Raw genomic sequence first — 27,037 nt, 5'->3', positions numbered from 1 at the left:
TAGCGGTCCAAATGAACCGCTGGCGGTCCATTTGAGTACAATGTGAAATCCACAGTGTTCATGTGTGCAAATGGAACGTTGCCACACTCAGAGATGCAGAACTGTAAGGGTCCATTTGGACACCCAATTCGATGTTGAGAACCAGTGTGTTAATTCAGCTCTGAGAGTGTGACAATGTATACTGTACAACTCATTTGCAGTGTGATTTTATTGGTAATTTAGCTTTAAAACAAGCTCATATAGTACAGTAGTACAGTATTTATAATCCATCTGTATGTTTGCGCCCTTTAGCTCTCTGCTGCAATAAGCCTGAATTATACATTGTCGTACGATGCGTTGTGCACAAAAAGTAGCAGATGTGTTGTTGTGTGCTTGTACAGCGGCTATTATTGGCATGCGACGCGCCATACGACAATGTACCAATTAAAGCATTAGATAGGGAAGCTCGTCATCCATCATTCGACTTGAAATTATACTTTTTCACACAGCGGCCATTTTGCTCTTATGTCATACTGTAAAAATGGTCAATGGTTCAGACAACCCCCTTGCCTGACACACATAAGCAGCTGCTGAGGAAGAGCTTTAGTCTTTCCCCACAGAATTCTGACATCTCTTGAATCCTTTACATAATTTGTGTTTTATTTTTTTAATTGCCGGAGGTTTAATGGTTGAAAGGAAATTTCTATAGGAGATTTTTCACTGGATTGTGACTAGTCCATAATATTGTTCTTGGCGTCTGTGGTAGAGTCTGGAACTACACCTCCCGAAATCCGAGTAAGGAAGCTGCCATTTCCGTTCACGAAAAAACATTTTATTATTTCTTTTTCTGCTAAGCAACAAGCTATATATGCTTAGATGATTTCTATTCATATTCGGATAAATTTGTGGCGAGGAGGCTCCACTTCCGCTTTATAGTTTACTCATAACAGCTCTTCCGTTGCTCCAGACTGTATGATGAAAGCATTTGGAAATTGCGAGAGGCAACCCCTATGGATAACAGTCTGGTAACGCGAGACTACGTCTGTGATGGTTTCTTTTTTTAGATCATTGATTTTTGATCTTTGGCCCCTAAGCTGAACCAGCTTCCCTAATCAAAATGTTGACGCTGTCTGCCACGCCTCCCTGACCCCTGTACATTGTAGTGTAAAGTGTACACATGGAACAAAATGGACCATAACCCATTTGTAAATCCGAGAGTATACAAATGGGTCCATTTGTTTACATTTATACACTCTTGGAGTCAAATGAACACAGGTTTTACTGTGTGCTTTAACAGCGTCAACCACTTCCCTCTTCCCGTCTCTCTCACTCTCCTTCTCCAATTCTCCCTCTCTTTCTGGCTATCCTCCATTCATTTCACATTTCAGCTGGACTCCCCCCATGTGATATGCAATCTCTAGGTTCAGGTATGGACGGGTCCTTGTGAGACCTCTCATTGCTGATTGTCTCCATTGCTCCCATCCCTCTCCTGCCCATCGCCTGTTACATTAGATCAAATCTCTCACTATGAAACCAAAAGGGACGGGCGGTTGGCTGTTCCATGGGCTGCAATTATTAAGCTTTCTGGATAGACTTCTAAAGCACATCTTACCTTATTTCCCCGGGGAAATAAATAGGTGTGCTGTTCCACTTGGTGGAGAGAAACACAATGACAACCGACACCTGTGTATTGTGCCTATAATAAAAATTACCCCTGAGGTTAAAGTTTATAGCATAGAATAGTGCAATATGATACATTTTACACAGTATATCCCAAGTCAGCGTAAAATTATGACGGCGGCCCATAAGAATTGCAAATGCCCGTTCTTAAGGATTCTCACTTTCTCCTAGTTAGTTGTACAATATCTGGCAATAGTATTTTCACAGACATTTGAATAGTTGGAACTTGCTGTTAGCATTCTAGTCAATTAGTTGATCATCACATTTAATCATGTCCTCTCATAATATTATTTGTCCTTACAAACTGTATGTTCCTGTATAACGGCACCTCATTACACCTATTCCTCTAGCCCACAGGTTTTCAATGTCAGGTCCGGGGACCACCAGCGGTCCAAATGGAGCCTTACCGGGTCTGTCCGAGAGTTAAATTAACACTGAGGATTTTACAGATCTCAACCTTTTACACTTTTTTTTTACACTCATCTACACTTTAAAATGCCCAGTGATCATTTAACACGGAGAGTGTGCAAATGGAATCAAATGGACCCTTACATTTGCACACTCTCAGAGATACAGACCTGTACGGGTACATTTGGACCCCCCGGTGGTCCCCAGACCCATACGTTGAGAAACAGTGCTCTAGCCTCTTGTATGACTGTTGTAAAGTCTTTTCAGCATCATTACAGTAATGTTTTATTACAGTCACCTACCGCTCTGAAACCACATCCTTCTGCTTCCACAGTTGCCTGGTTCACCTTTGACCCCGCAACGGCCCACCCTGACATCATCTTCTCCAACAACAACCTGACGGTGACGTGCAGCAGCTACGATGACAGGGTCGTCCTGGGAACCGCCGCCTTCTCCCGCGGCGTGCACTACTGGGAGATGACGGTGGATCGCTACGACAACCACCCAGACCCGACGTTCGGGGTGGCCCGGGGCGACGTCCTGAAGGACGTGATGCTGGGGAAGGACGACAAGGCCTGGGCCATGTATGTGGACAACAACCGCTCCTGGTTCATGCACAACAACTCACACACCAACAGGTAAGCCTGTTAAAGCAGTGGTTCTCGAAGAGGGGTCCAGGGACGGGTCCTTGAGGGGATTCCAGGGCGTCCCCAGCTAATTTACTTAAAGATGGAGTGCTGTGATTCCCCTACTAGGAGGAAGATGTTTTTCCAAAAAAATTACAGAAAGTGTTAAAATGGTGTTTTATGTGATCACACCCACCAGTTCATTAAGTATACCTAGATTTCACCTTAGCACCACCCACCTGAACGTTTGTGTATGATAAATTTGATAATGGGGGAGGGGGGATGATTTCACGATGTCACTAAAGTGGTGTATTTCAATTGGGCCTTTTGACTCAAAGGCTTTCAGCTTTCAGGAAGAAACCAAGAATACACAGGAAAGACATACTTTTTTTTTAAACATATGTTTATTCATTTTCTTTATATTACAGAAGTATTTTCAACAATTGACATATATTTTTCCCCCCCCACATCCCTCTGGCAGCACAAATACAAACAAAATCTTAAAACGAAATGAATTGACAATAATAAATACAAAACAAAAATAAATAAATAATGACAAAACAAAAAATAAAACACATTACATACAGTTAAACAGATTCACAATGTCCATCACAGTTCCCTACCCCCACCCCCCAGCTGACTACTCAGATAACCACTATACATCCAAAGCCTCTTCAATATCACCTCGCCTAATGAAGTTCAAGAAATTCTCCCATATCTTATAGAATACCTCAGGTTTCTTCCTAATTACATAAGTTAGTTTCTCATGTGCCAAACTGGTTGTTAAATTCCTCAGCCAAAAGCCGATCGTAGGGGCATTGACATTCTTCCAACATAGCGCAATTGAGCGTCTGGCCTGTAACAGGCAGAGGTCGGTCATTCTTTTTTCATTACTATTTAGTGTACAATTTAATGGATAAATACTGAGTATACATAATTTAGGACAAAGAGGAACTGGACCTGACGTAATCTGAGAGACATAATGGACCACGGACCTCCAAAATGTTTTAATCTCCTCACATTCCCATAAGCAGTGGAACAGTGTACCTTTATGTTCCCCACATTTATAACATAAATCAGGAATGTTTGGATCAAATTTATTTACTTTCTCCGGGGTTATGTAAGTTCTCATTATCCAATTATACTGAATTAGTCTTAATCTAGTATTGATAGTTTGCGTTTGTGCCTTGGAACATATTAAACCCCAATCAATTTCTGAGATTTCCACTTGAAGATCCTGTGTCCATTTTTGTCTTATTTTCTCCGAGTCATCTTTATGAAACCCTTCTAGTATACCATACATTTGTGAGACCAACCCCTTTCCTAAACAATCCTGTTTGGAAAACCTCTCAAGCACGGATAAAGGAGGTTGTTTTGTATTTTTGACACATGTAATAATAAAGTTTCTGATTTGCAAGTATTTAAAGAAGTGGTTTTGCGGTACATCATATCTCCTCCTCAGCCCCTCAAAAGACATTAGATTGCCATTCTCGTATAGATCCACCACTTTCTTTAAGCCTTTATTGAACCATAATTTAAATCCCAGATCCCTTCTAGCTGGAATAAAATGTTCATTTCCCCAAATCGGTGCAAAGCAGGACAGCTCTGGGGTGTTTCCCATGAGGAAAGACATACTTTAATATTATAACCACACCTGGGGTCTATTAGAGTAATGTTAACTCCATAGACACATACAATACAGAAAAAGTACACAAATCACGTTCTAAAAGAAACATACAGCATCAAAAATCTGTTTTAAGGGCCATTCTCACCCAACCCAATAAAGATGACGATAACTATAAATCCCTATAGGACCGATGGTGGAATCAGTAAAGGAGCTACATTAGGAGTGCTGCTTGACTTCACCCGTGGGCTGCTCATCTTCCTCATCAATGATGAGCAGCAGGGTCCCGTGGCCTTCCAGGGCTTGGAGGGGAACTACTACCCGGCTATCAGCCTCAACCGCAATGTCCAGGTAAGAGAGACTGAGTCCAATGGATGATAGCTCAACATCTCCATCTGCAGGCCAAAGGAAACTTCATTGAGTGTCACATAGTCATTGGTGAAAGTATGAATAATTAAAATGTGATTATTACATTTTTTAAACAGATCATACTGTGACCATGGACCATGGACATTTTTATTCCATATTCAAAACACTTCAAACAATGACTAAAGTGTGTGTTACATTTTGAATGGAAAAACAAACACATTTATAATGTAATATAATTAAATTAATCGTTGACTTATTCTCTTCTCTGTAGGTGACCCTGCATACCGGTTTACCCATCCCTGATTTCTACACTCCTGGGGAGGCAGACCCCAATGGTTCTGTGTGCTAAACACACTCACCAGTGATTCAGGGAAACAAAACCCTCCCTCCACCCTCCTTATCCCTTCCCTGCTCCCATTTGATCAAAGTCAATGGATGGACTCTGGGTGCAGTTTACATTTAGAGCATAGCTTATAATAACCGCTGTGTTTGAAATCAAAAGCATGGTTCATCAGGTGAAAAGGCCAGCCGAAGGAGTTGACTGTGGGAAATGAGCCATTGTTAAATGATCTACATATAAATTATAATACAGTACATCTTCTCCTTCAGTCTCACAAGCAGATACACATGCACACACGCACAAGCACGCACACATGCAAAATTCCATGCTCGCAAAGATACGCAATTAACTTTATCCTCCGATCATTTTGTCCATGAACATGTCATGTGGCGTTTTGTCCACCAGATAGAGCACTATTAAGAAAACAAAAACAATTCATGTGCCTGTAGATGAGGACTGGAAACTCACCGCTATGATCCCTGGGATGAGAGCAATACATGGACTCTCAGCTGTTTTACTGTTGTATCCTCGTCTGTGTACATGAGATTCTATTAGTGGCTTAGCTTTGTGAATTTTTCCATAATATTGTTTGTAAGATACAGTGTCAATTATGTACTATACGGCCAGATGCCAGGCCTTCAAGCAGGCCTTTTGTCATAGCTCGGAAAGAGGACAGTGTAATTTTAGTTTTGTATATTATACAAGTATTCTGCTTACTGCTATGAGTGTACACACTATGAGAACAGCATTTAAGGTGATGATGATGACACTGAAGCCGGTGACAGTTGGGATGCTGGTTGATTTCATAACAGCCGATTGAACAAGGTGCTATTGCAACTCGTGTAGTTAGAGCCCTTTTACTGTAGTTGACTGAACCCTTCTAGTTTTGTACTGTTGTTATTGAAACAATGATCTAATGTGAAGAGGTGTAATAGTTCAAATAAGTTATTGATGTTAAGCTTTTTCCACAACAAGTCATTGCTTTTCTTTTATATGTGCATATGTGAATGGGGGAGAGGGGTTCCAAATCTAGTCTTTTTATGTCATTAAAGCAATCAAATAGTTCACAATGTGCTCTCAGTCTCAGGTCTAAGGAGAACTGCAGAACAAAAGCAACTCTCAAGCGTAATTTATACTCTTTGAAAATGGCTCACGGTCTTGAAAAGCCGTTCTATTGGATGAGCGACTCATGTCATGCAACTCGAGTATAAATTAGGCTTAAGGATGATACAAAGGGCAGTTTTCATTGGAAGTTAAATGCCAATGAGAGTTGCCCAAAACCGTGCCCTTTGTCTCACTGTCCTAAGACATACAACTGACACTCAAGGTGCTATCCTGTGTTTAAGCTTCATGGGTGTGCCTTCTTCTCATCTTGAAGTACAGTAATAATAACAGACCTGCTACAAACCATGTTCATTGCTTTAGTAGATTATACTGTTACAGCCTGAATTCACTCTGCTGCTAAAATATTTTAACATGGTAAAAGGGCAAAAGAAAAAGAAAAAACTAAGAAAAATGAAAACCTGTTAATTATAATTATGTTGCATATGTATGTACTGTAAGTGCAGTATTTAAGAGGGTATACAGTATCTCCCACTTTACATTTACTCTAAGATTTCTATTTTATTTTTTATTTTACTTTTGGGATTCCATTGATTGCAGGTTATTTGGAGCTGCTACCATGGTGCTGACTGTGGTATTTAATAGAATTTAGAGTGGTTTATAAACTTGGTTTGAGGGTAGACTGCAGTCATTCAGCAAGCAGCAAGACTCTTGTCTGGCCTGGCTACATGGCCAGCATGGCAAGCATGGCCATTATCACTAGATTATATGACCAGATTAAATTCCAGAACAAAAAGCGTGTTGATCCAGTAGAGGAGCTAACAAAAAAATTACAGAAGTGGTGAAAGTGATACTTCCATGCGGAGTGTATGTTTCAGTTCCTATATCATTCTACAAAATGTGTGAGTGTATAGTATGATTTATGTTTGAACTAGCCAAATACACATTGTTTTCAGTGGTCACATTGTCCTCTTGGGGAGTCACCCAGATTATAGAAATTACACATAGTCGCTGGGCGACAATGGCAACTATTTCTCAAGATGCTAGTCTGTACAGGTGTGTGTGCTATCTACTCTGAACCTCATTGTAACTCCAAAGTGATTCTGTTGATCCTGTTTAATGCTTAAAGATGGAATGTCATATATTATTATTAACATTATATTATTTACACTGTTACACATACTATGTCTATGAAGACTTTTATGATAGAAAGCATTATTATTATTACTATTATTTTTAATATTTATTATGACTATTGGTGATTAATTAAATGATAACCATTATTACCATATGACTGTTGTTATGATTATTTGAAGTGTATTATGAGGTTATGTGTTTTCTGTATGTGTGAATATTCAATAAATTATAGGTGTCGGTCAACACGGTGCATTGTTTCAGTTTTTTCCATACATGGGATGCTGTACTTAGTGTACTATATCTACATCATCACCCATACCTCTCTATTTTGACACCCATCTACAATAATGAGCAACAAGTTAACAACCCAGGGGGTGCTCAGCAAAATGATTGATAACCAAATTGACCCTTAAGCCCAAACCACACCAGTTGCAACTCCTTGCAATATAGTCGCACCTCGCAACTCCTTGCAACAAAACGTCAACCACACCAATGCAACTTGCGTGGCGAATCATTGGTGCGGTTTGGCTTTAGGGGACCCTCCCTCCTTCCTTATGAATACTGGACAACTCCTTATGGGTCAATTTGATTCCATTACACTAATAAGATTCAATGAATGGATGGATGAATCAATCAATCAATCAAATAAAACTGGGGGTCCTTGCAATTAAAAAGATTGAGAATCAGTCTGAATCACTATCTACATGTACAACTTGTCATACATCCATGATGTATTACAGTACATGATGTATTTTATGTTACAGTCAAAAACACTCCTCCTCCTTTTAGTCGCCAATGAAAATGAACGGGGAGGAGACCAAACGCATCAAAAATGTCCCCGACGTTGCCCTGAAGCTTCACTTCTTCCAGTGAGGACTGAGGTAGCCTGCTGTGAAACCTGCCCACCACGCCATGTCGAGACCTCTCACTGACCAGGAGAAGCGCAAACAGATCAGCATCAGAGGGATCGTCGGGGTTGAAAATGTCGCCGAGATCAAGAAAGGCTTCAACCGTCATCTGCACTTCACCCTGGTGAAAGACAGGAACATTGCCACAGAGAGAGATTACTATTTCGCGTTGGCGCACACGGTGCGAGATCACCTGGTGGGAAGATGGATCCGGACACAGCAGTTTTACCTAGAGACGGATCCCAAGGTACTGTGAAGTTCAGAGCTGTCATGCCTGTCAACTCTAATCTCAAAGACAACCGCACTGAAATGAATACTGGAAACTGGAAAGATAGAAGGAAATCATGTCTCAGTTCAACTTCATGGAGATTGGGTAGCATTAGGCTAACAATGCATACTGTGCAAGTGTGCAAAAGTCGTGTTATTTTTGGCTAGCACTCAATTGGAAATAATTTCTAGGACATTGGATTATTACCATTTGTACACATTGCGCGTCAGTTTCTGAGCCTACACTAGTACCCGAAGCACTACACAGTAAAATGTTGATCCTGTTGCTCTCAGTTACAAATTATATATTAATTAACAGTTTATTTTATGTTCCCCTAGGCTAAATATCCAAACTAAATATCCACTATTGCACTGCTAAATGCCCATAAGGGTTACATAGACTACTGTGAAATAAAAAATGTTTATTTTAATATTTTTGCTTGGTCAGTTTACCTTTATCACTATTTTTGTTTAAAAACCAGGCCTTATAGTGCCTACTCTTAGTATCTAGTACTATAGTTGAAAACAAATGTATTCTGTCTTATTGTTTTTAAAACACTCAGATCTCCACCCTCTTAAGTCTATGCATAAGCAGATGCTACTTTAGTAACTTCATTACTTCTATCCCTAATTTCTTTTTGCTTTCTACTCCCTAGCGGGTCTATTATCTGTCTCTGGAGTTCTACATGGGCAGGACACTCCAGAACACCATGATCAACCTGGGCCTCCAGAATGCCTGTGATGAAGCCATCTATCAGGTACGTTCAGGAAATTACAGTAATGGAATGTGTGATGTGTAAGTCACACATTAATAAAAAAGTGTTTACAGGCATGCATGAAAGTAAAACTCATTACTCATTACTACTCGTCTTTTCTTAGAAAGTATACATATATATACAAGTTAAATCCCTTCTATTTTAAAATTGCCTTGTCTGTGGACTGTGGACAACGGGTGGAACTGGTATTGCTTAACCTGGTGTGACGCTTTCCTTTGTGACGTTCATCTATTCCAAGTAAGCCTGTGCCCATGGCATGTGTACTGCTGCTGTGTGTGTGCAAAGGGAACCTACAGGCTGGAATCAAGTTCCTGTTGGTCAGCTTACCATGGGAGGATGAGAAACGGATCCCACTGATTTCATCATCTGTCATGATGAAAAGATTGTGAAAAGCAACACACGGCTGATAACGTAACACCTCTGCTTCTTTTTTCTTTGGTTTAAATATCTTCCTCTCTCTGTGTAGCTGGGTCTGGACATGGAGGATCTGGAGGAAATGGAGGAAGATGCAGGTCTGGGGAATGGAGGCCTGGGCCGGCTGGCAGGTAAAGCCATAGATGTAAAAAAAATAGATGCCTCATTGGCCGCTGCAGTTCGTTGGAGTGATGCGTGTTGAAGGAGGGGTGGAAGAATTTACACTGGGAGAGAGAGTACGCCTGAAGTGTGGAAGGCACGTTATGTCATGCTGCCAATCACAGCGCATCTTTTCCGGGACTTACAGACCCGAACATGCGCTCATGTTTCTGTGGGGCTTCACAAGGAATCTCGGGGAAAGTTTTGCCCTCCCTTGAGCACATACGCCCCAGAGCTGGAAAGGGCGTCTACGCTTATATGTCTATGGGTAAACCACTGCAGACAAGGTTTTTAACAGACAGACGGGCAAATAGACAGACAGGCAGACAGATGGAGAAGCCCAGGAAATGGCATTTGCAGACCCCAAATAAAAGTAATTTGGCTTGCTTCCAAAATACTTTATTGATCCACACACTAATAAAACATATAAAAACCAATGCCCCTTCATTGAGGCGTTTTGCAGGTTCTGCTTCAAAGAGTTCTTGCAGTGCACATCTTACAACCTCTAACCACAGAAGTTTCATAACATTGACTGTGCATGTTAGCACATTCATGTGCTAACAGTTCTCCACCAGCATAGTTCCTCAATTCTGTTATTTCTCCTTGCAGCTTGTTTCTTGGATTCCATGGCAACTTTGGGGTTGGCTGCATATGGCTATGGCATTCGCTATGAGTATGGGATCTTCAACCAAAAGATCAAAGATGGTTGGCAGGTAACTGCATCTTACACAGGTCTTACACTTACAGGTCTTATACAATGCATGACCCACTCAACAAAATGAACTGTAACCAAGACTAATCATTACAATTTAGGCATTTAGCAGATTCTCTTAATCCAGATCACTTGATCACTTGCAGTAAGTGAGAACAACACATGGTAATCCATCAAATACATAAATACCGTAATTTCCGGACTATAAGCCGCTACTTTTTCCCATGCTTTGAACCCTGCGGCCTATACAATGGTGCGGCTAATCTATGGATTTTTACAGCTAACGGCCACTAGGGGAGTGGACCTTCTAAATCTATATATATTGCCTGCGGCTTATAGTCCAGTGCGGCTTGTATATTATGTACACATTTGTTTTTTTCCCTAAATTTAGCTGGTGCGGCTTATATTCAGGTGCGCTTTATAGTCCGGAAATTACGGGTAGTCAAGGATCATAAGCAAGCTAAGAATTTAACATCCGTCTAACAGTAGAATATCTGTACAATAATACTATGAGTATACGCTAACACAATGGAGTGTTATGTCTACATAATATGCTATCTAAATTACATAAGGTATAGCCTTTTGCCTTTTACTGTAGCCTGTAAGGCCGTCGAGGCTAGTGCAAGTACTACGGCAAGAGCTGCGAGCTAAGATGGAGTCTGAAGAGGTGAGTTTTCAGACTCTGGCAGAAGATTGGGAGTGAGTCTTCAGTTCTGAATGCAATGGGAAGTTCATTCCATAGGTTTGGAGGAAGAGAGAGGGGGGGGGGGGGTTGTAGGGTTCATCAACCCCACCCTATATACTCCAGTTTGACCTACTAAACATGTTTTCTTCAGTTTGACCTTAATTTCCTCATACAAGTTCAGCTTATTCTGTGCAAAATGTAGGTCTTGCATGTAGCCATTATGAGCCAATTATTAACATAATCTGTGGTTGGGGTTTGGAACTTCTTCAGTGATGCAACCTTACCATGGTGTCTGCTTTTTGCGATAAGAGGACTCTCAGCCAGAGGCTTTTGCCCTTTATATTTGTGCTCTGTATTTGCAGTACAGTCTCCCAGTGTAAACATGCACCTTTGAACGCTTAGCCAAATTTGTGACAATCATTTGTTCACTTTGAGGGAGGAGCCTGCAAATCAAATCTGTGCGTTCACAATACAATTTAACACAAACTGTACACTAGTTGTTAATCCTCACCCATAGATCATTATAGTGTTATTTATATTAAAGTCTGATCTAAGCCATTTTATTAAATTTGTAATCTATTTTACTCACTTAGGTGGAAGAGGCAGATGATTGGCTGAGATATGGAAACCCTTGGGAGAAGGCCCGTCCTGAATACATGCTGCCTGTCCACTACTATGGACGAGTAGAGGAGACGAGTGAAGGCCCCAAATGGGTGGACACTCAGGTGGGTGGTGATGTTGATTATATTAATGTTAATACTATACTATTGGTACTGCTACTGTGTCCTCTACTACTGTTACTACTACAGTATGAGTGTACCATTATTGATTTGCTTCGATAAATGCCAGAGATATTATCTGGCATTTATCAAAGCAAAGCAATACCAAAAGGATAATTAAAGACCTGGTTAGATGCTATAATGCAGTCGAATTCAACATGATTTCAGGTTTAAACAAACAAGCAAGTAACATGTTATAAGCAGCAATCAACTCTGTTGAGAATCTAATTATTTACTTCTTGCATGTGTTCTTTGTTTGATCACTGCAGGTGGTTTTGGCCATGCCCTATGACACACCCATCCCTGGCTATATGAACAATACTGTGAACACTATGAGGTTGTGGTCTGCTCGTGCTCCCAATGACTTCAACTTGAAAGACTGTAAGTGTCACAGCTAAAGCTTTTTGTTCATGCGGAATTACCTTTTTAGTTATTGAGTAAGGACACGGTATAGGACACAACACTGCATCACTGCCATCTGGCAACTCGCAAGACTTCTGTTGCAAGACAGTTGTGTTGCATTGATTTCCTCCTTTCCTGCAGAGTTGAATTTTACCTGTATGATCAGTACAAATGATACATGCAGAAATCGTAATGTATTATGGAAACTTAAGTATGCTTTTTAGTCCATAGGAAAATGAGAAGATTCCTCCTCACACAATTCAGCATCTTTATTAAGACCATCAAACTTACCCTACCTTAACTTTCTCTAGTCAATGTAGGAGATTATATCCAGGCTGTTCTGGACAGGAACCTGGCAGAGAACATCTCTCGAGTGCTATACCCCAATGACAATGTAAGTTCAACATCTGCTGGTGTGTCATTGCTGTGACACACAGGGAAAATCTTTGCCAAACATTTAGTTGCATTTATTAAATAAAATATCGTTTTGATGGTAAATATTTGCCACAATATGTTTTTGCCACTGTAGATCTCTGCTGTGAAAATGAAAACTAGCTAACAAGTTGCCCATAGTGCCTTAAGGTCTGTCTTTTCCATCTCATGCTGTAGTTCTTTGAAGGGAAAGAGCTGCGTCTGAAGCAGGAGTATTTTGTGGTGGCAGCTACTCTTCAGGACATCATTCGTCGCTACAAGATTATTAAGACGGGCGAAACTCGCACATCCTTTGACACCTTCCCTGAAAAAGTAGGTCTCTAGGTCAAGCACATTAAGTGAGCTCTAAATTTAAATTATATAATGTATGCTTCAGTGAGAGTGCAATGCTTATTTAAAAAATATATTTGTATATCAACTGTTTGGGGATAATACAATGTCAGCTGTAAAACGGCACAATTACCGTAAGACAGCAGATTACAATTTAGTGCTTATAAATGAGAAGAAAAGAGCATGCTTTGTCAGGTGGGTAGCCTGACGACGAATAGGCTGGACAAGAACTACTCTCCAAATTGTCTAACCAGAAGGACAGGGCTACATTAAGTTCTGGTATGCTGGACGACAAGTAGCCTTCTACTTCCTGTACTTTTCATCAGTAGTTCTGTTCCAGGCTTTATCCCCTTGTGAGATAAAGATGGAGATAAAACTGTCAGTAAACCTATTTTTGCAGGTGGCGATCCAGCTGAATGACACTCATCCTGCCATGGCCATTCCAGAGCTGATGAGAATCTTTGTGGACATTGAGAAACTTGACTGGGACACAGTAAGTGTGAAATAATGTTTATTTGACTCACACTTTTCAAAATGGATGATAAATATGTCATCAAAAATGTCATCGAACTGTCCTAAACAAACTATAACGCATACAGTAATATAATATAGGACAGTGTAAAATCCTCTGTGTTCATTTATCCATTTGTAGTGTACAAGTGTACTTTCTTACATTCTCAGCATAAACATTGAGGATTTTACTGTGTATTTTGCCGGCCACAATAAGGAATTTTAGCACACTGAATAAGTATCAATGGTGAACATTAACCCCTCCTTTCCTGGCAGGCCTGGGACCTCACCAAACGCACCTTTGCCTACACCAACCACACTGTTCTCCCTGAAGCTCTGGAGCGCTGGCCTGTGGAGCTGGTAGAGACTCTGCTGCCCAGACACCTTCAGATCATCTATCGCATCAACCAGATGCACTTGGACGTATGCAATACTTCATACTCGTCTCTTTGTCCTTTTGCATCTCTTCTCCTTTATCATTAATGTAGCATGGCATGCATAAGGGCCTACCATACACATTTTGTTTCAGTGTGCTTGGTGAAAAGCCGGTTGTATTAAAACTTAAAAAGAAGATAAATGTCTTCGTCATGCCTCAGATGCTTTTTTACAGCTATCCAATATCATGGATGTCCATTATAAGTTATCTGGATAGCCATTGTTTTTATAATTCATCTATTACTTGCCACATATAAATGTGTATATATAATTGTATTACTTGTATTTTGTCCATACACACTTCTATATATTATGACAATGCTGAAAGGTAAGAGACAAAAAATCATCTTGGACACTGATAGATATTGTGACAGTCACCATTTCAATGCATTACATTGCATTGTTCCAAGCATTGCCTCCGTATTGCATCAAGGAAGGAGGCAGAGAGATTTCTTCATTTACATTTTTGGCAATGAAAGGGACAATGATACAAATGTAGCTTGAACTGTTTTAGAACACCGGCATAATATACAATTCATCATGCACTTTTTCTTGTACTCTCCTTAAATTGTGTTTGTGCTGGATTAGACAGAAGCATGGGCTTGGGTTATTATTATTATTTTTTCTCTCTTTGGGGCCTGATATAAGCTCTAAACTGGGACATTTTATGTGTGTTTACTTTTCCTCACTCCAGAGTATTTCAGCCCAGTTTCCAGGGGACATGGAGAGAATCCGCAGAATGTCTTTGATTGAAGAAGACGGCTGTAAGAGAGTCAACATGGCTCACCTGTGCATTGTGGGATCTCATGCTGTCAATGGAGTAGCCGAGATACACTCCAACATCATTAAGACTCACGTGTAAGCACATTTCATGCCTAATTATAAAATAATATGTGCCACTTAAGAGTGACTAAACTTCAAAGTTCTGAATATAATTACATTTATATAAATCTTTCTATTTTGGTTCTGTAGATTTCGGGATTTCAGCGAAATGGAACCAGAGAAATTCCAGAACAAGACCAATGGAATCACTCCCAGACGCTGGCTCCTGCTCTGCAACCCTGGACTGGCTGAGATCATAGCTGAGGTGTGATTGTAACTCCAATTAAATCCATGTTTGTAAAGGGGTTGAGAAATGTGTCTTTGGAACCACATTCGGTCCAAACTTGCCAGATCCTGCCAATAACTTACCGGTATGAACTGTCATCTGTGTCTTTACTAGCATTATACCCTTGACGTACTATAGGGACAGCAAAAAGTCACCAATGCCTGTTTTGCTGACATTGTATGTACATTCATTATCTCTCTTCTAGGCCATAGGAGAGGACTTTGTGAAAGACCTCAGTGATTTACAGAATCTAAATGAGCTGGTTGATGTCGATGCCTTCGTCCGAGATGTCGCTAAAGTGAAACAGGTAGGGTTTCTGCTTAGTTTACAATTGCATCTAGAAAGCTGCGTTCAGATGCCAGGAGGCATGCCCTAATAATAATAATATGCGATCGTATGTCACAGATTACTATGAAAACCTGTCAGACAGTCTGTCCGTCACGCCTCCATGTATGTTTGTCAGTCCGTCACAGCTTGTGACACACACACGTCATGCCACCATATATGGCTGTCAGTTCGTCACGCCTCGTGAAATGCTCCATATATGGCCATCTCCATATATGAAGATCAATCACGACACAGACTTCATGAAAACCCTGGATAGCCATACATGGAGAAGACTGGATAATCACCTAGATCTGCATATATGGAACCGGCCAGCAACTTTACATCTGACCTCAAACCCTTAGATCTCCATATATGGAGCTGACCTGTTCTGACATTCCAGATGTTGATCCTTTCCCCACCCGTCCTTCCTCTTCGATATCTCCCTTTTGCCCGGCAGCCGGTGAAAATTAGTTCTCAACAGGCCCGAAATTTTTTGACTGTACCATCCTGTAGTAGCTTGAATGGTAAACTACAGTAGACGATATCACTAGTAGACAATATGAAAATAGTCTGCCAGTGTTAAAGTACATCACGCTCAGTTATTAGTTGGGACATTGCTGAGTTGGGTTTTGCACGCTTGTACAGGCCACATTCTTCTGCGATGATTGAACATGATCACAGCTGAATAAATTCAGTCATGTTTTTCTCTCTGAAGGACAACAAGCTGAAATTTGCACAGTACCTGGAGGAGGAGTACAAGGTGCAAATCAACCCATCCTCCATGTTTGACGTCCATGTGAAAAGAATCCATGAGTATAAGCGCCAGCTCCTCAACTGCCTGCACATCATCGTCATGTACAATAGTATGTGAATGTAGCTTTCAAACTCCCAATGGGGCAACTTCTTTGTGTCAAACTCATGATACAATAATATCACCATAATGAGTCCAGACTGGCATGACATATTTATCACAATATAAAAAAGACAAATGCTGACTGGAAAAATATAGTTATACTTACAGGAGAAGCCATTGTGCACATCACCACCCAGAATAGCCTATTTGGTATTTATACAGTATATGTGCAAATCATCTGTCTTGTCTTGTCTTGTCTGTCCACCACTTGAGTGGACAGTTGGAGAGTATAATGCATGTCTCTTTCAAGTCAAGTCACTCAAACATGGTTCTGCATCCATGCTTTCAACTTCAGCCTGTTAAATCTGTCCCTTAGGATGCATGATTAAATTATTACTAAGAAGAATGAACTTGTTTTATTTTGCATCAATCGGTTTCATTTTGTTTGAATGTTGTTTTCAAATGTACTAAACTTTTGTTTTGTACATTTTTAGACATCAAGAAGAACCCCACTGCTGATTTTGTTCCCCGAACAATGATCATCGGTGGCAAGGTATTGACTCAACAAAACTAGTGTTTACACAGAATATTTTTATCTGAGCTTTTTTGTCTAAATCTGTTTAATATGATGCTCTCTCTAAATTATAGATTAAGATGTAGCTGTGTGTTCATTGTCTCCCCCTGCAGGCTGCACCAGGGTATCACATGGCAAAGTTGATAATCAAGCTGATCACCTCAGTTGGTGAGGTGGTGAACAATGACCCTATGGTGGGAAACAAGCTGAAGGTCATCTATCTGGAGAACTACAGGGTCTCCCTGGCAGAGAAAGGTACAGTGCAACACCTTACAATTACGTGAATACGAGACAATAGACCAAACACTGAATTCACTGTCCATGTCTGTTACTGGCTGAAATTATTTTATTAAACTAGTGTGCAGTCAGGATCAATATGCCTGTTTAATTATTCATTGAGTAATGGGAAATATGTCCTTGACCACTGGAGACATCTCTGTCTGTACCTGTTCTACGGCAGTAACACTAGTGTTTTCTAGTGTCAGTTGATGCTTCATATCCATGAGTCAAACCGCCGTGCTCATTTGTTTATTTTTGGAACACTGTTCTTATTTGGAGCAATATTAAACGAGTATGGGAATTATGAATGGGGCGGAAAAAAGTGACCCGGGTAGGATGCACAAATTATGTCTGACTTCGGTGCACTATTACTACAAATAAATAATAATCCGTTCCGATGATCTACTCCTCCTATAGTGATTCCTGCCACTGATCTGTCAGAGCAGATCTCCACTGCCGGCACTGAGGCCTCGGGAACAGGCAACATGAAGTTCATGCTGAATGGAGCCCTCACCATAGGCACCATGGACGGAGCCAACGTGGAGATGGCAGAGGAAGCCGGAGAGGAGAACATGTTCATCTTCGGCATGAGGGTAGAGGACGTGGCTGAACTGGACAAGAAGGGGTAGGGGAGCTCTCGCCTGTAATGTCAGTGTCAATAGAAAGTATTGGGTGGCCTGTTTCACTCAATCTATAAGAAAAGGAAGTACATATCGGTTTAAAAATGTATGGGTTTGTTCATTGCTGGGACTTCCCATATTAAAGGTATGCGAAACCAGTCTACTACTGTATGAGACATTTGTCAAACTGTATCACATACATTAAATTGTAACACTGAAGTTACATTTGCTATGAGTATATGAGGTGACATTCTTAACACTTTGATTTTGTTTTTATTTCCACAGCTATGATGCCATGTCATACTACAACGCGATTCCAGAGCTGAAACAAGTCATGGACCAGATCAAGAGTGGATTCTTCAGCCCCAAAAATCCAGACCTTTTCAAAGACCTCACTGAAATGCTCATGAAATATGACCGGTAAATATATATAAAGTACTGATTCTGCATTTGCTCAAATCTGGACCTTTTTGGCTTAGATTACACCATTTCCCCCATGTTTCTGTGCAGGTTCAAAGTGTTTGCAGATTTTGAGGCCTATGTGAAATGCCAGGAGAGAGTCAGCACTTTGTATGAGGTACTGTAACGTTTGCATGTAACAAACTAGGCTCAAACTGAAATGACAAATTATACTTAAGTTGTAGTTGGAGCCAGAAGGGTGGGAAGATCTAAATGGAACATTAGAAAGTTTAGAGTCAGAGAATCACAAGTATAAATTTAGCCTTAGAGCAGTGTATAATTAACTGTTTTGTTTTGTTTAAAAGGATCCAACTGAGTGGACAAAAATGGTGATCAAGAACATTGCTGCCACAGGCAAATTCTCCAGCGACAGAACCATCACAGATTACGCTACAGAGATATGGGGAGTGGAACCCACAGACCTGAAGATCCCAGCCCCAAATGAGCCAAGAGAAGCCATCGAGGAAACTGCCAGGGCTTTGGCGAAAATGTGATTACTAGTGTATTCTTTAGGTTTACAGTTTAACAGTACCTACGCTGTTAGTTTTCAACTAGTGATTTTGTTACAGTAAGTGATTTTAAGAGGTTATGAGTAGGCTTGAATTTCAGCACAGATCTTTTTTATCTTTAAAAATGCACTTTCTACATCAATAGGCATCTGTTCATCTGTTACATTCATTCAACACCAAGACACAAACCAAGACATATTGGGATTGATAATGTCCATCCTGGCCAGGGTGAAATAGTATTTGCAAATGATTCAAAGCATTGGTTTTCAATCACTTTGAGTACCAGATCCAGTGTTCAGTGCATCCGCACAGTTCAGATCGGGGCATATCCTTTATCATTCAAAGGAATGTAGTATATTTTCAAATACTTTCCTGCGACTGTCAAGCATTTCTGGCACTCATTGTATTGTATCCTGTTTTGTGAAAACTATGCCTCTATATAAAACAATTAATTAATTAGCAAATACTATGACTAACATCTGGTAAGGCACTTTTCTAGTTGTCTTACTGAACTTCCTTATCAGTATTTGAGATGTACCTCTTTCCAGTGGTGAAATAAAATTACTGAATGCAACATGAAAAGTGAAATGTTTCTATTTTTCTTTTGTCATATTTCATTTAATATTGTGTTACAATATGTTGTAGCTAATTCAGCTACATGAGAGACAACACTGCCAGACAGACCATTCTGTTGACGTTGATCTATCTTTCAAGAGTCTGCAGAAATTCCCTATAATGTAAAGAAAAAAGATGAGCAGTAACAACTGATTACTAGAAGAAGAAGAAATGCGTTCTGGTAAATCATGTTTACCAAGGGTAACTCGACTAAGCATCAGATACTTGTTTACAGCAAGGCCCACATGGAGCATTTCATGGTAGAGGTTCAATGCCTTGTCCAAGGGCACTTCAACGGTGGTAATTTTAACGTGTCTTAACTACACTACTAAGGTACAGGATGGATAAGAACACATTTGATCAAATGTTAATGGTTATATTTACTGATGTTTATACCTTTTCAAATGCATAATTTTGTACAGTTGCAGGGTAAATAGAAATGTTCTTGATTAGTAATAGTAACTTACTTGACTACAGTCAACAGATTGGGATCCCGGTAGATGTTGTTGTGTGAATATTTACGACTTGCACTGTAGGACACCATTTGAACATGACCCTTTACATCACGTTCTTTCTGAGCCTGAAGTGATATTTGGTATAGCTGGGGACACAAGCAAAGGAATGTATTCACTAGTGATACTCAACCTCAGGCCCGCGGGCCACATCAGGCCCGCGGGACCATTATGACTGGCCCACCAATGAAAATCTAAAAAAAGAAGAAAAAAAAATCTGGAAAATGAATCTGAATGAAGTTATCTTTAATTACATTATTATAAGTAATACTATTAGAGTTGTACTATTACTCGAACGAAAATAAAAGCTGGGGGGGGGGGGGGGGGAGATGCAATGCAAATGAAAGACATATACTGTGTATCCCTATTCCCTGACATAATTTTATAGCTAAACGGACAGAATTCTATTTTATTTGAATGATGAAACCCAGCTGCCATTAATAGTTGGAAATGGAAATTGCGGAAATTGTAATTGCGGAAATTGCGGAAATGGTGGAAATGGAAATTGCGGAAATGGAAATTGAGGAAATTGCGGAAATGGTAATTGCGGAAATTGCTCTTCACTTATAGCTATCTATTTTCAGGTAGATTGTTTTATTTTACTCAGTCAGCCATATCACTACTCATTTTTTTTCATGAAAAAGGTCATAGCTGGGTAATCTATTTTCAGGCAAATTGTGTTTATTGTATTTTATTTTACTCAGCCATAACAATTTATTTTCTGTTAACCAACTTGCTGGCTGGCAGGCAGGCAGACAGCTACTCATAGACAGGCAGACAGACAGACAGCTACTCATGGAGAATTGGACAGGCAGGCAGTCAGACAGCTACTCATAGACAGGCAGACAGACAGCTACTCATGGAGAATTGGACAGGCAGGCAGACAGCTACTCATGGACAATTGGACAGGCAGGAAGGCAGACAGCTACTCATAGACAGACAGACAGCTACTCATGGACAATTGGACAGGCAGGAAGGCAGACAGCTACTCATAGACAATTGGGCAGGCAGGCAGACAGCTACTCATAGACAGACAGACAGCTACTCATGGACAATTGGACAGGCAGGAAGGCAGACAGCTACTCATAGACAGGCAGACAGACAGCTACTCATGGACAATTAGGCAGGCAGGCAGACAGCTACTCATAGACAGGCAGACAGACAGCTACTCATGGACAATTAGGCAGGCAGGCAGACAGCTACTCAGACAGGCAGACAGACAGCTACTCATGGACAATTGGACAGGCAGGCAGGCAGACAGACAGCTACTCATAGACAGGCAGGCAGACAGCTACTCATAGACAGGCAGACAGTAAGACAGCTACTCATTGACAGACAGACAAATAACTACTCATGGACAGACAGACAGACAGGCAGGCAGGCAGGCAGGCAAAGAGCTACTCATGTTATGTTATTATAACAGCTACTCATGTTATGTGCAATAATTTGTGCAGTTATGGAAACAGCTCTTTGTGTTTATGCAAGAAAATGTAACACATTTATTTATTTACATATTGTGTGCATGCACATTGTACTTTGATACATTTTGCGAAAATAAAGCAATTGAAAGAGAGAAGTTATCAAGTATCATTAATGTCGTAATTTTATCTACTGGCCCCTGGCCCCTTGCCATTTTTGTAATGTGGCCCACAGGTAAATCTATTTGAGTATCCCTGCACTAACATACTACTTTGCATGATAAAACATTTTTAAAGATAATACGATTTTGGGGTGAGGTGAGTTAGGATTAAGGGGTTGCAGGCCCTACAGCCAGCCATGACTTACTTCTTACTATACAGTACTTCATGTAGATAAAGATATCCATACAAGTTACTTTGAAAACTACTGGGTACAAAATGTAATCTCATTTTTACATTGTGTACACATTTAACTAAATTAGAATTCATTGTTCTATACTACCTTTTGCCCCATGTGATAGGGAACCATATCATCATCTTCTGCATGTAGCAGCAGTAGTGGACTGTACAAAGTCTTTAAACTGTACAGACATAGAAGAAAGACATTTTCAATAATTAATTGAACATAGATGGATAAAAAAAGACCACAGCATGTGGTAAAGCTGTATTAATAATGAGCAACATTATTGTCTTAATTGTGGCCTACAGTATTATCCTAATGATGGATATTTGATTAAAGGGAGGCAAACAGTCCATGGGTCCACCAGGTCAACTGTGCAATAAGTTAGATGTGGATAATGGTATTAGCATATTCACCGTGATCATTATCATAAAATACTTACTTTTTATCATTAGCAAATACTATGTTGTTCATTTCTAAGATGTTCCAAACCAGGCTCTCAAAACCTGGAAGGAACATGTACAGCTGAAAAGAAGGTAGAAATTGTTAATATTTATGTAGTGATATACAAATACTTGTGGAATATAAAGGAATAAACTTGATTCCTTAGAAGAAACAGGTGAAATACTCATGTCTGTTCTCAACAGTTGCACAAGCTGTTCTTTTGAAAAGCGGAAATTAAGACATCTGTTAGTGCTGTAATACAGTGAATTGGAAAACAGCCTGAAGGATGCAGACATAAAAACAAAAAATGCCACAGAAATATTTCACCTTACAGAGAGGATGGTTGGTTACAACTTCCCCAATTCTTGTGTATGGGGCTTCAAGAATTATAGCATCAATAAGTGACCCTAATGAAAGGAAATGTTGAGACACAATGTTCATTATACATTGCATGAATGAATAATCAACTACACTGATCACTCAGGAACTAAAGAAAGACAGAGACTAGATCATGCAATATTAATTTGACCTTAACATAACACAGGAATAGCTATGTATGCATTATAGAGTTGTTGGTAGAAATGAGTAATTGTAGAATACTTGACACTAGGGGGCATTATGAATAAATCAGATGAATTAAAGATGATATTCCATCATGTTGATGCCTTTTTTTTCAGTTGTTGCAAACACTTAATAGTATATGCCTTTAAGAAACACAAGCTCACCATGTTCTTGTAGTTTCAGTGCAGTATTAGTTGCCACCCTACAGACAAAATAAACCTGATAATGAGTATGAACTATGATGATGAATGATGACTAATTTAATTACCTTTTACAACCTTTGTATTTTATTTTTTACTATTCATTGGTATAATAAAGAAAAAATAAAGGGAAGCGCCGCACACTCAAATTTATTTGCAAGCTTTCAGTCTATTGACCTTCAGGCATTCTACTATTCATTGGTATGAATGATAGGCAATAATTCATAAACTTCTCAATACAACCATGAACTCACCCAGTACCAAGGGAATGCCCCCACAGACAGACCAGACCACCTCTGCTGTGTTGCTTTGCCCACTGGTACAGGTAGAGGGCATCAGTGGTCAGGCCAGCCTCACTGGGTTCCCCACTGGAATCACCAAAACCTAGGAACCCTCAGAATCATGACTTGTGATGACAGCATCAACTTTTACCAGGACTACCGATACATGTGTATGCCTGCATAGGTAAAAATACCACTTTGATCACATTATGAAAGTGTAACTGTGCTCCTGTTATTATGTATGAAAGTTAGAACAAGTATTCTATTTACCTCTATAGTCTAAGGAGAGCACGTGATAACCTGCAGCACTTAGTTTCTGCAATAAATGCATAAAAAGTTATCAGTTTACACAACACATTATCAAAACTGTAATTACATGAAATAATGAAACTTGTGTTAAATGTGAAATCACACCTTCACCAGCTGTACTCTGTGATATATCGCCCTATAATTAAGGACAATGACAAAATAAACATAAACAACAGAACATTTCTCTGCCTTATTAATTCTGACCCATGCATCTCCATAAGTGTGGTGTATAAACCCACTAGACTAGACACTATTAGAAATCTATTCAAGGGTCTCTTTTCTTCCATGCTGGTCCCACCTGGTTCCCAAGTTGCCATGGAGATAGATAATAACAGGTTGGCCATCTCCCAGTGCCTCCCTGTACCACTCTGAGTCTTTCTCCGCGGCCTCTTTCCATTGGCTGATGGGAAGTGTATGCCTAGGAGAGACAAATGAAGAGAGGGAGAGTGGGGAGGAGAGTAGAAGTACAGGCTTTGTAGCTCAGTACACAGTAAAATCCAATGACAATTTAACAGAGTACAAATGGAACCAAATGGTATTTGTACTCTCTCTCTGAGTAAAATTATCACTAAGCATTTAACTTTGTACTGTAGCTAAAACATGGGAATTAAATAGCAATGCCAGTAATTGGGTCTGTTCCCACTGGGCCACAAAGGCTTGAGGATGGATTGGACCCAGTCCATTTTGGTCAATATGAACTTACCATACACCCACTGAGACACCCTCCTCAGTGGTAAGATAGAGGTTGCATGTGTGGTTCAGTATCTTCTCGGGCTTACCAAGGTCCACAAAGAAAGGAAATCTCACTGTGGAGTGTGGACACAATAAAATAAAAAGCTAATACAAGAAAGAACATCAAAGCCATTTAGTTTTCCTTTCCATGGTATAGCTATAGCCTACTGTATGTGCAGATCTCTTGCACGTTTATCTACATAAGAAACACTGTTGTAAATGTCAACACAACAGAATGATTCGGAATCATTGCCAGAGAATGATTCATGAAAACATATGATTCATCAATCATCATTAAACATTACAGTACATTTCAAGCACAACTCAATAAAAAACTTAACTGTGAGTGGACGACCCAATATAAAGCATTACACTTGTTTACAAGAGGGTCCACCTTGTTCATCAAAACATTTAGAGACGTACCAATATAAAGAACAGAACAGGAATTCATCATAAAAAAGAAAGAAAAACACAGCTTACACAGGTGAGAATATATGATATGTCCCAGTATCCACGGAAACAGGTAGAGAAGAACAGGAACAGAAGCATAGACGGTGGTCAGATATATAATGGCCCGCTTCATTCTTGAGTCTTGACCCTGACCAAAACGTTTCTTTAACCAAGAAACGTGTCCTGTTGTCCAAAGTCTCGTCTGTTTTGAGAGAGATACTGCAGGCTTGTGGCTGTGGCGGTGCTGAGTGAGTTCTCTTCCTGTAAACATGAACGCTGTGAGAACTTGTGACCCAGTAAAATCAGGTCAACGTTCAAGTCAGACTAATTTTACCCTCTGCAGCCACATGGCTCGAGTATTCAAAAAACCCTGCACTACTTAGCTCTGTCCATAGCTCTAATGCCGCCCACAGTACAGTAATTAAGGGCAAGGCTATGGATCAGAGCTGTGCAATACTTTTATTAGGGGCAGACTATAGTTCAGCAATCAGCAGACGCCAGACGTTATTTCGTGAAAGTGAAAATAACTTCTCAGACCAGGAAGCTTGACGTCACCAACCGGAGAGAACGCGTGCTGTTCAGTGTACAAAACTTATACTCTAAGCAAGGTACAAAACTGTTATGTTATGATAACATTTATAGCAGATTTTTCTATGGCATTTTGCCCTGCAATTCCTAAACACAAGAAGAACCTAGCTGTGACAAGAATACACAATGCATGCTAATGAATGATGGTATAAAAGTTTTTGTATTGTATTTTTGTATTTTTTTATTTTCGTTTGAAATGTACACATTCTGCATATGCCTACTTTTAATGTTCAATCAATCATTTCCCCCCACCACATAGGCCTATTTTGGAAGTTACAACAGTATGTACATTGATTACACTATATATTATTTCCCAAATATGTATTATATATTTATTTGAGCCGGGAGTGGACTCAATGGAGTGACTGGACTTTAGAGGACTCGCATGTTGGACTGTGGCCAGAAGTTAAGATCCTCATCCTGCTCGATCGTCACGACACCGCCCCTTCCTCCAACAAGAGCTTTTCAAAATCCGCTACAAGATGCAGCAGCAGCAGCCGCGGACACAACAAAGCCGTTACCGAACATTGTAGCAACAATAAGTAACGGTGAATTTCCATCCAGGGAAAATCATATACATCGGAACCATTAATGACTTTCTGGAGTGGGTTCCTGCAAGAGACTCGCGAGTCGCGACATTAGGCTATTATGAAGAAAATATAAAACTTTTCAAAACCGGGTCCCTCAAAAAATTCAGGCAGAAAACAGGAATATTACACTTTGAGAGTTCGGTAAGTAGTGTTTATCCTAGTTAAAAACATTTCTTTACTTGCAGAATAGACAGTCATTGTCTTTTGATCGTCATTTGTCATTGACTCATTGTGTTAACTTAAAAGTGTGATAGTAGATAGTTTGTTTAGCACTCCCCCGCAGCGCTTTCTTCCTCTAGCCATGCCGCCGCCCTGCGCTCCCTGTGTGCCAGCAGGATAATTAGCTTGCATGGAGCTCATTACTTTCACATTGGATGATGTTTTCTGATTACTTTTATAGGCCTAGGTCTAATTTAGGAACCTAATTGTCATTAATGAGTTTTCTAATGTGCACTGCAGACTGCAGTTGTGGCCTACTTTGTAGTCCTGTATGTATCCCGGCATTGGTTTTGACAACATGCTGTAATAATTTAAAAGAAAAAGGTCAGTGACTAATGCTACATTGTGACTTCTCATATGATATGTGACAATGTGAATCATCAAAACCTATTCCCATGATTCCCTCTAGTCTACAGCTCCCTTTTGTGGCAAATTATGTCAATGGTGTGTGCTATAGCCTGCCCTACACTATTCAGAATATAATGTGACTGATAAGCTATTGATAAGCTATTCTTGATATTCATGCCAAGGATATGACATAGGCCTATGCCGCCTATCTCATTCACATCAATATCAAAACATTTTGCATCTGACACGTCACACAATGCAGCTGTCTAGATATTTAAGATGTCGCTAACGCAAATCTACAGTTCAATTTGGCACCTGTGGGAATGATAAATGATTGGGGGATAAATCGCACCATCATAAGTGAATGCTTGGAGGTTGGACGTGCAGCAGGTGTCTGCAGGATTAACCTCTTCTTCTTGACCCTATCTGTCCTGATTCAGCAGCGACAGCTGTCAGTCCACTGTTGTGGCTGCAACAAGCCAGCTAACTGACAGCTTGTGAAGAAAGCAGAAACAATTGATAATCAATTAACTGCAGTGTTGTAACATGTGGGATATCAAGTATGGTTTTGCTTCCCTGCTGCTGAACAAGAAAGGGGAGGGGAAAT

General features: G+C 40.1%; 4 protein-coding genes across 6 annotated transcripts in view; 3 read left to right on the top strand and 1 right to left on the bottom strand.

The window, feature by feature from the left end:
• Positions 1-7,339, top strand: part of trim9 (tripartite motif containing 9) — a 52,435-nt gene extending 45,096 nt beyond the window's left edge. Inside the window, exons 8-10 of the mRNA XM_080783739.1 lie at positions 2,402-2,705; positions 4,506-4,668; positions 4,958-7,339. Of these exons, the coding sequence (XP_080639865.1) occupies positions 2,402-2,705; positions 4,506-4,668; positions 4,958-5,035 (545 nt within the window). The 3' untranslated portion in view covers positions 5,036-7,339. The remainder of the gene's footprint in view (positions 1-2,401; positions 2,706-4,505; positions 4,669-4,957) is intronic.
• Positions 7,340-8,069: 730 nt separating this feature from the next.
• pygl (phosphorylase, glycogen, liver) lies at positions 8,070-19,335 on the top strand. Its single transcript, XM_080783557.1, has 20 exons — positions 8,070-8,380; positions 9,057-9,158; positions 9,643-9,721; positions 10,359-10,462; positions 11,740-11,871; positions 12,195-12,306; positions 12,639-12,721; positions 12,937-13,071; positions 13,490-13,582; positions 13,876-14,022; positions 14,729-14,892; positions 15,007-15,121; positions 15,348-15,449; positions 16,185-16,332; positions 16,817-16,875; positions 17,010-17,151; positions 17,593-17,800; positions 18,081-18,215; positions 18,306-18,372; positions 18,560-19,335. The coding sequence occupies exons 1-20, from the start codon at positions 8,138-8,140 to the stop codon at positions 18,746-18,748; spliced, it is 2,559 nt and encodes an 852-aa protein (XP_080639683.1). The 5' UTR covers positions 8,070-8,137; the 3' UTR covers positions 18,749-19,335.
• A 27-nt stretch (positions 19,336-19,362) lies between these two features.
• Positions 19,363-24,948, bottom strand: LOC308330006 (lysophosphatidylserine lipase ABHD12-like). Its single transcript, XM_080784601.1, has 12 exons — positions 24,716-24,948; positions 24,207-24,309; positions 23,802-23,921; positions 23,609-23,639; positions 23,465-23,510; positions 23,168-23,297; positions 22,878-22,915; positions 22,480-22,559; positions 22,151-22,233; positions 21,811-21,889; positions 19,846-19,979; positions 19,363-19,493 (listed from the first exon to the last, which is right to left on the bottom strand). Exons 1-12 carry the CDS (start codon positions 24,816-24,818, stop codon positions 19,466-19,468), a joined length of 975 nt encoding a protein of 324 aa, XP_080640727.1. The 5' UTR covers positions 24,819-24,948; the 3' UTR covers positions 19,363-19,465.
• Positions 24,949-25,755: 807 nt separating this feature from the next.
• nin (ninein (GSK3B interacting protein)) overlaps positions 25,756-27,037 on the top strand; it is a 33,133-nt gene continuing 31,851 nt past the window's right edge. For all 3 annotated transcript variants that reach the window (XM_080783564.1, XM_080783563.1, XM_080783565.1), the window contains exon 1: positions 25,756-26,004. The gene's annotated coding sequence lies outside the window, so the exon portion shown is untranslated. The remainder of the gene's footprint in view (positions 26,005-27,037) is intronic.

The sequence above is a fragment of the Protomyctophum bolini genome (assembly GCF_963924005.1).
Source record: "Protomyctophum bolini genome assembly, chromosome: 15".
Taxonomy (NCBI): Eukaryota; Metazoa; Chordata; class Actinopteri; order Myctophiformes; family Myctophidae; genus Protomyctophum; species Protomyctophum bolini.
Note: the sequence above shows the minus strand (reverse complement) of the source record. Positions and strands in the feature narration are given on the sequence as shown.

Excerpts from the sequence above, each read along its gene's own strand:
- LOC308330006 (XM_080784601.1), bottom strand. The coding sequence starts at position 24,818 with ATGAAGCGGGCCATTATATATCTGACCACCGTCTATGCTTCTGTTCCT. Across the intron at positions 23,298-23,464 it reads GCTCTCCTTAGACTATAGAG|GTTTTGGTGATTCCAGTGGG; the intron begins GTAAATAGAATA and ends GAGGGTTCCTAG. Across the intron at positions 22,234-22,479 it reads CCAACCATCCTCTCTGTAAG|CTGTACATGTTCCTTCCAGG; the intron begins GTGAAATATTTC and ends CCTTCTTTTCAG.
- pygl (XM_080783557.1), top strand. The coding sequence starts at position 8,138 with ATGTCGAGACCTCTCACTGACCAGGAGAAGCGCAAACAGATCAGCATC. Across the intron at positions 11,872-12,194 it reads CCAAATGGGTGGACACTCAG|GTGGTTTTGGCCATGCCCTA; the intron begins GTGGGTGGTGAT and ends TGATCACTGCAG. Across the intron at positions 14,023-14,728 it reads TCAACCAGATGCACTTGGAC|AGTATTTCAGCCCAGTTTCC; the intron begins GTATGCAATACT and ends TCCTCACTCCAG.